Source organism: Triticum urartu, chromosome 2 (assembly GCF_003073215.2).
Source record: "Triticum urartu cultivar G1812 chromosome 2, Tu2.1, whole genome shotgun sequence".
NCBI classification, from domain to species: domain Eukaryota; kingdom Viridiplantae; phylum Streptophyta; class Magnoliopsida; order Poales; family Poaceae; genus Triticum; species Triticum urartu.
The window spans coordinates 1474043-1485380 of NC_053023.1; the positions used below are offsets into that span (position 1 = coordinate 1474043).

General features: G+C 51.4%; 1 protein-coding gene across 1 annotated transcript; it reads right to left on the bottom strand.

Moving 5' to 3' along the window:
* Window positions 1-583: 583 nt before the first annotated feature.
* On the bottom strand, window positions 584-10757 carry LOC125534932 (probable protein phosphatase 2C 37). Its single transcript, XM_048697978.1, has 4 exons — window positions 10131-10757; window positions 9217-9612; window positions 5070-5175; window positions 584-1302 (listed from the first exon to the last, which is right to left on the bottom strand). The coding sequence occupies exons 1-4, from the start codon at window positions 10572-10574 to the stop codon at window positions 947-949; spliced, it is 1302 nt and encodes a 433-aa protein (XP_048553935.1). The 5' UTR covers window positions 10575-10757; the 3' UTR covers window positions 584-946.
* Window positions 10758-11338: the final 581 nt, after the last annotated feature.

Genomic DNA, 11338 nt, shown 5'->3' on the forward strand with positions numbered 1-11338 from the left:
GGCATGCCAGTTTACTTTACAGCTGCTGTCCAAGTTGTAAAAAATACAATACAGTTTCGTCAGTTGTAAGTGTATATATAAGCTGTTACAAGAATTCAGTTTCGTCAGACAATACAATACAATACAATACAGGTTTCTTGAGTTTGGAGCAGAGAATTGACCCCAGGATCCAGGAACACAATACATAATGAACAAAACCATATAGAAAGGAAAGATTTGCTCCAAACTTATGTGAAGAAAGTAATAAACTTACATAATGAGCTATGAGTGATGTGCTCAGAAGAAAGTAAACTTACATAATGAGTTATGAGTGGCGTTCAGTTTCAGTTTCAGTTTCAATACCTGAGTCTGAACTGGGTGTACATACATACATACATACATAAATAAACATGGCAACACCTATATATGATGCTGCCTCAACTGAATCACCTCCAACATCACATCAATCGGTTGCTCTTGGAAGATCATTTCTCTTCCTTTCTTTCTTTCTTTCAGCGACTGCAGAATTAATAAGCATGCTTTAAAATGTCTAGTACAAACCTCCATCGGTACCAACCACAAATTTAGGAAATCAACAACCCAGTGACTCTGCAAAATATTTTGTACGTACATTTGCTTGCAATCATCCATTTATACATCTTTCCATCTGTCTATCTGTGTCCCTTTTTCATCTCATCCATCCATTCCAAATTACCAAGAAGAAGAAGAAGAAGAAAAGACTCTTTTTGGCCGAATAAAACCGACCGACCGACCACCCAAAAACTAGCCCCAAAAAAGAAAAGAAAAAACCCAAAGAACAAAGAAAACCTCAGATCGAGCTTTTGCTGCTTAATTTGCCAGGAATGCATTGATTGCAGAGAGCTAGGTCCTAGCTACCAAGTCGGTCTAAGTTGCAAATGAAGGAGATACTATGAATATGGTGATCTCATCTGCCTAGCTAGGCTAGCTAACCCCTCGCCTTCAGATCAACCACCACCACGCTAATGTTATCGGAGCTCTCCCTCCCGAGGGCCAGCCTCGCGAGGAGGGCCGCTGCGCGGAAGCACCGGGGCTCTTCCTCCTGGGAAACTGCCGGTGCGCTGCCGCTGCTGCTGGGAGTGGCTTCGCTGCTCCCTGCTGCAGCAGGAGCTCTGGTCGGGCTCCCATCTTCCAGGCATTGTCGTGCCACGTCGCAGGCCACCTTGTTGGAGATCACGTCCCACAACCCGTCGCTGGCGAGGATTAGGCAGTCGTCGTCCTCGCACCTTTCGGTTATGCTGATCTCTGGCTCGCATATCACTTCTGGCTTCAGGAGCCTGTGCCCTGCAAGAATTACTTTAATGTCAAACAAGATCGAATACTTCATGCTTCACAACAATATATATAGTGATACAAGAAATAAACTTGTTGTAGACATGAACAAACTTCAAGTCTCTGCTTTTTTGCCCTCTTTTCAAAATAGTTAGAAAAACTGCTCTCACATTAAAATCAAATTAACGACAAGTACCCTGTTCATAACATTATGATTGCTACCATTGGTAAACTTGAGCATAAAGTAGCACGACTTGATCCAAGGTAACTCGGCAAATAGCACAAGATCTAATTGGCAGTCCAATAAAGTCACCTATCCTGACTACTTATATGATTGCTACCTTCAGGAAAGGTAATAAACTGAAAAAAAACACACTTTCAACATCGATGAATCGGAGACGAACATGTGTGTCCTTCTTGTCCACTCCATTTTTCTGTGGTTGTTGTCTACTGTCATATACTATATGATAATGTAACTATCTGGAACTGCTCTATAAATATACACCGCGAGGCGCCAGAGTGTTGGACCTTGAGTGGCTGGCGTGTGATGGATGGACACGGTTCATATATATGGTCAATTTCTTTGATAATTAACCAATTGGTATGGCACAACTCATCAGGTCACTGCTAGTGATGGCCATTAGTTTTAGAGGCCGAAGATGTGACCAAATTATTTATCTTGTCAACAACAGCAAAAGTGACATATGTATGTACCGGGAGGTCACCCATTGGAAGATGGTGTTATCCTTTTCCCATCTCTGTCACTCATTATCCAATATACAAAAGAAGAAGAAGAAGAAGAAGTAGCAAACAAAAAGTGTAGAGGATATATACCTAAGTTTTATAGAAAGTACACCATGAGTCACAACCCGTATCTATCTTTTATAATTATAAGCATGAAACTTAAAAAGGAAGGAAGGACCATTCTGGCATCCACCAAACTTAAATTATTTCACACATATTTTGTTTTCAGCGGAAAGGTTAACATGACTACTCTTTGTAATTGGCCGAAGACCCTAAGCCGGCGGTTGTTTATTGGTAGTAGATATAGATGGATGGTGGTAGCGAGATGCAAAGCAACATTTTATCATACATTTGTTTCCATATATAAGAAGGCAACAACACAACACGACAAACATTGCCCCTTTCTGATACGATATTATAGTGTTAATGATCACCCCTCCTTGTTAATGGGAGCAAGACCACGTGTGTGAAGCGACGAAACGACACATCCTGGTGGCATGCATGCCGCATTGCATACATTTCTCCACTCAGGCTGGCTCTCGAAAAACAGTCTCATATGTGACATCTGCAACTTGTTTGGTTGCCTGCATATGCACTGCCTGCATATGGACTGTCTGCATCAGTGGATCAACTTTGGCATGTTGTTTGTTTGCCTGCATTGTCTCGGCGCATACAACTACACGTTGTTTGATTGCCTGCATGGGGTATGACTAAGAGCTAGCACTTGCACTTAGCACATAGGGTTAAGAGCTAGCAGAGGAAGGGGGAGAATAAATGCAGTGTGCGTCCGACCATGACGACTGCGGTGGATAGTGGCTGTGGCCCGTGTCCGACATGACGAGCATGGAGTCGTGGACGAGCGACCCCGTCGGCGGCACGGCGAGCGACACCGTCGGCGAACTAGTTGCGGTGCTCGCGCAAAGACAGTCGGCAGAAGAGGAGAATGTAGTGCCCGCGCCATGGTATCGTCGGTGCAGTGGACGAGAGAGGAGGCCGAGATGATCGACGCCGAAAATGATTCAAGTGTAGTAGGGCGAGAGAGAAGAGGCCAAGATGATCGGCCCCGTCGGCAGCGCGGGCGAACCGCAGTGTGCACGGAGGCAGAGGACACAAGAAGCAGTGTGCGCGTCAGTGCAGTAGGAGGACAACAGAGTGTTGGCCGAGATGAGCGACGCCGGAAACGACTCTAGTGTAGTAGGACGTGGGCAAGGAGATCAAGGGGAAGGGCTTCGGCGTCGAGAGGGGTGAATAGGAGGGCTCTGAGCAGAGGACAGAGGAGCTCGACATGGCGGCGTCAGTGCAGTAGGAGGACAACAGAGTGTAGGCCGAGATGAGCGACGCCGGAAACGACTCTAGTGTAGTAGGACTTGGGCAAGGAGATCAAGGGGAAGGGCTTCGGCGTCGAGAGGGGTGAATAGGAGGGCTCTGAGCAGAGGACAGAGGAGCTCGACATGGCGGCGTCAGTGCAGTAGGAGGACAACAGAGTGTAGGCCGAGATGAGCGACGCCGGAAACGACTCTAGTGTAGTAGGACTTGGGCAAGGAGATCAAGGGGAAGGGCTTCGGCGTCGAGAGGGGTGAATAGGAGGGCTCTGAGCAGAGGACAGAGGAGCTCGACATGGCGGCGTCAGTGCAGTAGGAGGACAACAGAGTGTAGGCCGAGATGAGCGACGCCGGAAACGACTCTAGTGTAGTAGGACTTGGGCAAGGAGATCAAGGGGAAGGGCTTCGGCGTCGAGAGGGGTGAATAGGAGGGCTCTGAGCAGAGGACAGAGGAGCTCGACATGGCGGCGTCAGTGCAGTAGACTGCTGCTCAAAGAGATGAAGCTACGATCGTCGAAACCAAAAACTTACAACACGAATGTTGTGAGGAACTGCAAGATTAGGCTGCTGGTCAAAGGAAATTTCAAATGATCAACCGTGCGCGACGAATCTGACAAAATTCGTCCAGAATAGCTCCAAACGAGAAGACGAGATTAAGAACTTATGGCCGACGAAACTACGAACCGATCGCCTGAATGGAACCGTAGCATCGAGGTGCATCTTTTTTGTGTAGAGCTTACCTCAAATCGAAGCACCGTTTTGTAGATCAGAGGGATGAGATTAGATAGGAGCTTAATGAAGGTTGAAGAAGAAATCAAGTAATCACCTAGCATCCCTTCCGTCTCCGCTCGTGCAAGGGCCCGCTGGCGTGCGCTCGCCTCGGCCTGGCTCGCAAGAAACTGTCGATTCCTGCCTTTTCACCGAGCCAGCCTCTGGGGCTGCTCTAAGAAGCGTGCGATGCAGACTCAATAGTGAAACCAACCAAACAAACAAACAGGCCTCTTGCTTTCCGTGCGGGCCTAGTTGGGCTCTATGCGGGCAACCAAACACGGCCTATGTATACGATCTCCCACCCTGGTCCTGGTGGCATGCGCGTCGCCGAATTTGATGGCACCCGACAGACCACCACGGGCCTTTTCTCAAAAAAAAAAAAAGACAGACAGACAGACCGACCACGGGCCTCCATCTCCACCCTAGCTCATGAGGAGGCTCCAGACATGATTGTTGCTCCGAGTCAGCTGGCTGAACGGCGCACCACTAGCTTCCTTCTTCTTCTTTTTTGCGGGGAAAAAAAGAAATTCATTAATTAAGTAGCTTCCTTCACATCGTGACACCGCTTGACCGTCCGATGACTTGGTTGCATGGAAGGGGTGGGCCACGAGTGATGCGATCGAGCACCCAGTGAAGCTTACATGGTCTTGGATCGACACCTCACTCTAATGCCACATTCCCATTCCCATTCCCATTCCCATTAGAATTAAGCCTATCAGCCGCGAGTAGATGCAGATTGACCTGCTAGTCCTTAACTTGATGCATGAACTTGCCGGAAAATTGAAGACATATATATATATATATATATATATATATATATATATATATATATATATATATATATATATATATATATATATATACATGGGTCAAGTTATATATAGGAAGGAAAGGAAAGGAAAGGAAAGGGAAGGAAGGGAAGGGTGCGTAGTGCGTACGTACCTAGCGCTCGGGACATGGCGAGGATGCCGCGGACGCGCGCCCCGTTCATGTACATAACCTTGCCGCCGGCCGCCTTGATCCGCGCCATCTCGTCCGGCCGGTCCGGCTGCATATATCCATCGTCATCGTCCTTGTTGGTTAGTTATTATTAGTAGCATGCATCGCATTGCATAATAGTAGAAGAGAGATGGATGCCCTTCCTTCCTTCTTTGTGGATGGGACCCACCTGGCTAGCTAGCTTTGAATCCCACACCCGCCACTGCCGTCACCCCACGTGGCTTTCCTTTGAGCCGCACCAACAACACGTGTATCCTCACCACCGGCGATGGCGAAAGCGACCCCCTCCCCTCCCTCCAGCCTAGCCTAGGAATCTAATCTCACCACCACCACGTGGCGGGCGTATGAGCTACTACTAACCTAATCTAATCCCAGCCCAGCCAGACAAGAGAAGAGGCCCACAAAGTTACTGTATATATGAGCTACTACTAATCGTACGTACGTATTCCACAAAGAAAAGTACTGTATGTATGAGCCTCCTTCCTACAGTACATAAATATAATCACAGCCCTCCTCCATATTCCGCTAGCATGTTGCAACCCAAGCAGAGCAAGATTGATTACATACGTACGTACCTAGTGGCGTGCAGGTTATTACTTTATTTACTTATTATACTGTTGCATCCCCAACAAAGAAAGTTTCTTCCTTTGCTTTGCGTGCCACGTATGTACGGATAGGACGGAGTTAAGGTCAACTCCACCGCGCGACCCTTTCCTATTCGCCCCCGTCTGTTTGAGGTAAAACGAAAAAACCAGACAGCCCAGCGCGCGACCGTAAACGGACATTTGTCCGCTTTGTGTCCATTTTCGACCCATCTGCGGCCTAAGTTTGCGCCGGTTTTGGGATGAATCCGACAGCGCGGAGACGGGCGGGACGCACGCGCTTGTCCTCCCCTGGCCCGCCTGTCGGTGGGAGAAACCAAAAACCCCCCGTGCCCCATTTAGCGCGCGCCATTTTCCACAAACCCTCCCACGTCCCCCCCCCCCCCCCCCCCCCCCCCCCCCCCCCGCCCCCCCCCCCCCCCCCCCCCCATGGCCGACGCCCCCCCCCCCCCGAATTTCGGTGGCCTGACCGTCGACCCGCTCATAAAGGTGAAGAAGAAGGCGGCCAAGGCGCCAAGGAAGCCGCGGTCGGAGTGCACGCCGGAGGAGATAGCCAAGTTGGACGCGGAATCGGCGAAGAGGAAGGAGCGGAGAGCAGTCGTCAAGGTCAATGCCGCCGCGGCCAAGTTCACCGCCCAGCGCGATGCAATGATGGTCGCGGTCGACGAGAAGGAGGACCTTGTCAACAAAGCGCACGCCCTCCTCATGCTTGGCATGGGCCGTCCGGCCGGGTTCCCGCAGCGGCCGCCGGCCCCGCGAGCACAGGCTCGTCGGTCGCCCAGCCTCCGCACTGCCAGTCGCGGACCGCGCCTATGTCGCCCGGCTTTCCTCCGCCAAGACACGACGGCCAGACCCATTTCTCAGGGTCGCCGGACGTGGGCTTGTTCGCGCCGTCCACACCGCGTCCCGCGGCCGTCATCGACCTCAACGTCACGCCTGGGTCCAGCAGCGGCGGCCGGGCGTCCGTCGAGATGCAAAGAAAGCAAGCACGGGCACCGTTCACGGGCACCATGCCGGCCCCCCGCGTCTTGTTTGACGGAATGCCCGACCCCTTCTACAACCAGTACATGAAGGACGTGATCTTCGAGGGTGGGCATGGCCGTGCCTACGACCCCGAGGAGACCCAAAGTCAGGATGGCCGCGCCCAGTACGTGCCCGATGAAGAGGCCGACGACCATGCTGACTACGACCATGGTGACTCGTGGCATGAAGACGATGACATCTATGTCGAAGGTGATGGTGATGAAGAAGAAGGCAATGACGTTGATATTAGTGGCGAGCCATTGTTCATCGACGAGCTCACCCAAAGAGCGGAAGCACAAAAGACGAGGAAGAGCATTCGCATGGGTTCATACACACAAGATGAGGACAAGTTGATTTGTCAAGTTTGGATGAAGATTAGCCAAGATCCGAGGACCAGCGCGCAACAAAAGGGCATTGTTCTTTGGACAAGAGTCCACAAAACATTCCATGAAAGGAAGATGTTTGAGCCCTACCAATTTACAAGAAACTGTGGCATCGACTTGATTCAAAAGAGATGGTTGTTCATCCAACAAGAGTGCAACAAGTATTGCGCCGCATTTGAGAGCGTTGAAGCACGGCCCGTGAGTGGCCTCGGCGTTGGGGACATGGTATGCTCTCCTCTTCCTAGCCCTTTTCTTGCTACGGCCATGAGACTTCGGCCGTGTATATGTTTGCATGTTCACTTGTTGTTGATCATGTGGTTTAGGCATTTCAATCTTTGGAGGCATTCAAGGCTGTCACAATGACAAGCCATTCACTCTTATGCATTGTTGGACGATCATCAACAATTGCCCTAAGTTCAAGAACCAATATCGTGAACTACAAAGAAAGAGAGGACTAAAGACGATCAAGTTCGCCAGAGGTGGAGATGGCGAGGCGTTGAAGAGGCCGAAGGGCAAGACCAACTCCAAGGTAGATGACATACGTGATGCCTCATCCATGGCATTGCATGACACTTTGCATGGCATGATGTCCCAAAAGAATGTGAGGGACGAGAAGAAGCGGCAGAGCAAGGAGGAGCAAATGAAGCAATACCTAGACCTTCAAAGAAAGAAGCTTGAGATGGACGAGGCGGCCAGGAGGAGGAAGATCGACATGGAGGAGGCGGCCCGGCAAAGGCAGCTCGACATGGAGGAGGCGGCCCGGCAAAGGCAGCTCGACATCGAGGCCGACAACGTCAAGGCCAGGCAGAGGCAGCTCGACATTGAGGCCACGAATGCCGCCACTAAAGCGAAGGAGGTGACCCTTACGATCATGAGCATGGACTTGTCGAAGATGAGCGACAAGACGAGGGCCTGGTTCGAGGCCAAGCAGAAGGAGATGCTCGACGCCGAAGGCTTGAATTAGGTCGTCCGATTGGCCCTGGCCGTTCTTTTTGGAGGCTAGCATAGGTGACGCCCGTCCGCTGGGCCGCTGGCTGTGTGTCGGCGAGAAAATATTTATTTTGATGGCCGGCTGTGTTGCGGGCGAGGATAACTATTCATTTTGGAGGCTGGCTGTGTTGCCGGCCGCTGACTAATGCCGGCGATGGACGTGTAGGGCGCTGGCTCTGTTGCCGGCGTGATAAATCGGGACCGCTGGCCTGAACTAGGACTTGGCATTTGAAACGTTCTTTTGGTTTTTTAAATAGACACGAATAGGATGGGGCAAATGGATGCAGAACACGTCCAAATACAACCCCAAATCCCTACTCAAACGAACAAAATCTGAACAAAACATAGGTAGCTAGCTACGCCCCGCCGGTGACCACCTCCTCACCTTAAGCATCTTCTCGCTCATAAACTCCCGAGAGCCGACACCTCCTCACCTTTGACTTTGGCTTTCCTTTCATCGGTGGGCCTCCGCTGGCCGGTCAACGCACGGTCAACCCTCGACTCCTCGTCCGTTGGCCGGCCGGCGGGAGTACAAAAAATGCTCACTTGTCCACGCAAACAAATGGGTCTCACTAACAGCGAGTATGCACCAAAGATAATGTTTAGTCCACGTATTAGCTTTGGTCAAAATCAAGCTTTGTGAACTTTGACAGTGTATCAACAAAAATATTAACATATACAATAACAAATTAATACCATTAGATTCATTATTGAATGTACTTTCTTATCATATAAATTTGTTATGGTAAATGTTTATATTTTTTTTATAAACTTGATCAAACTTTGTGAAGTTTGACTTCAGTCAAACCTAATATGCAGAGTAAATAAAAATGAAGGGAGTACTTTCTTCTTCCCGTCCCGTAATATAAGAGTATTTTTGGCACTATATTAGTATAAAAAATATTCTTATATTATGGGACATATTATGTATGGGACGGAGGGAGTACGTAACACACGAGCGAGCGAGCGAGCGAGGACGAGACATGCAATCATGCATTGCACCCAAATAGCTAGAGATGCGGCACACCTACATACGTACGTACGTCCACAGTCCAGAATTAGGGGAAGCAAGGACAAGGAGGACTCACGTACCTTGTGGTCCTGGGAGAGCGGCACGGCGACGCCACCTCGTGAGAGCACGGCGCGGGAGTCGCCGCAGTTGGCCACGATGAGGCGGTCGCGGACCAGCAGCGCCACCACGGCCGTCGACCCCACGATGGCGCCTTTCTGCGCCGACGACAGCAGGCAGGAGCACGACTTGGGCACACTCGCAGTGCTCCCGCGCCCGCACGCGCACGCCGACACCGCCAGCGCGTCCGCCCGGGCGAAGCTCCTGGATAGAGCGCCACGCCACGCCACTTGCTCCGACGACGCCGACGCCTCCGCCGGTTGCTCCTCCGACTGCTGCCGGTTGTTGAAGGCTGCCGCGGCGCCGGCCATCTCCTCCGCGAGGATGACGTGCATCTGCTCCCTGCACAGCGCCGCGGCCTGCATCGAGCATTCATGCATTTCATCCATTCCATCATAAGCAAGCGTGCGTTTACAAGTGATTTAGATAGATGGAGACCGGAAGGAAGGAATGAATCAATGCAAGCAAGGAATGTAGTACTCCTATTAGGAAGCTGCATGCTACGTGTCGAGCTGGAGCTGGAGGTGGAGGTGGAGTGGAAGCTGCTGGAATGTGGCCAGGTCATTGGTGGCCAGGTGGATGGAAGGAGGTCTTCCTAGAAGGAATGCAAGCACTCTAGCGAGTAGTATTCGACAGCGAAATGCATGCGGACGTGGCGCTACACTATCTCATCTCATGCTGGATCGGATTGGATGCTGCAGGCAGGCAGCTTTTCCTTTGCATAATCAATCAAGCCGCGTGTACCTTCAATTCTCTTCTCTTTGGACTGGGGACTAGTCCAGTTAATTACTCTACTTACTAAGCAAAAACTTGTAGCTAGGCATTAGATTAGATTAGACAATTGATTGAGTAAGTGAGGCGGCATGGCGTGGCGTACGTGGGGGCCGCCGTGGCCGTCGAAGACGGCGAAGAGGTGCATGGGCGAGCCGTCGGCCCAGGCGCAGAAGCTAGGGTGCAGCGACACCGTGTCCTCCATCTCCCGCAGCCGCCCCGCCAGCGCCACCGACCCGAACGACACGGGCCATCTCTTCTCCTTCTCCTTGGAGGAGGGCAGCTGCTGGGGCGCCGCCGCGACAACCGCGTCAGAGCCCTCCTCGGCAGCGCTCTGCGAGGACGGCGCGGACTCGGAGGAGGAGTCGGAGGAGGGCGGCGGGGACTGCACTACTTCCCCTTCCTCGGCGGGGCCGGGGGCCGGGGCGGAGGAGGCGTGGTGGGCGTTGAGGCGGCTGCGCCTGCGCAGGCGGCATTCCTCGGAGTCGATGTGCCCCTCCCCCATCTGGTGGGAGGGCATGTTGTTGACGCCGGCGCTGGCCATCACCATGGATGGATGGATGGATGGATGGATCGGGCGGGCGGTCAGACGGGGTTGGAAGAGGACTCACACGGAGGCGCGTGGCTGCAGGTACCGGAGCAGCAGCAGAGCGGAAGCGACTCTTCCCATGAGAGAGAGAGAGAGAGAGAGAGAGTCTGCTTTGGGTTGGCTTCAAAGGAGGAGCAAGAAGAGAATAGGGAAGAGGAGGAGCAAGTGGGTTTGTGTTCCTCTGTCTCGCGTCACGTCCGAAACCCGCCGGGGCCCACATGCGGGGCGACGTGGCGACACGTGTCACGCGAACCGGACCACCCGCCCTGCCTGCCTGCCTTCGTGTTTGGCTGCGCCGTGCCGGATGCGCTCAATCGTTTTTTTTTAAGCATCAGTACAGACACAAGCACTCATATACATGTGCATACACTCATCCCTATGAATACACACACGCACACTCTACCCCTATGAGCACCTTCGAGAGACTGAGCCGGCATATCATTTTCGTTTTTGGGAGCAACTGGTTAACCAACGCTTCTTCGGGAGCCTCGCAACAATCAACGCCATTTACGCTCTTTTAGTCATTCGCCACGTGTCACGTTCTGGATACTTTCTTTGAATTTTGTTTTATTTTGCCACACACGTTTTCAGTTTTTTAAATGGTTTTTTCGACATTTTGGATTTCTCCCGATCTTTCTTAGCTTTCTGATTAAAAAAAATTGAAAAAAAAATTGCGCAAAAAAACGTGTTTTTTTCCTCTTTCGCGAAAGTCACGGTTTTTCTTC

Excerpts from the sequence above, each read along its gene's own strand:
- LOC125534932 (XM_048697978.1), bottom strand. The coding sequence starts at position 10,574 with ATGGTGATGGCCAGCGCCGGCGTCAACAACATGCCCTCCCACCAGATG. Across the intron at positions 5,176-9,216 it reads CGCTCTCCCAGGACCACAAG|CCGGACCGGCCGGACGAGAT; the intron begins GTACGTGAGTCC and ends GGATATATGCAG. Across the intron at positions 1,303-5,069 it reads CGCCATGTCCCGAGCGCTAG|GGCACAGGCTCCTGAAGCCA; the intron begins GTACGTACGCAC and ends TAATTCTTGCAG.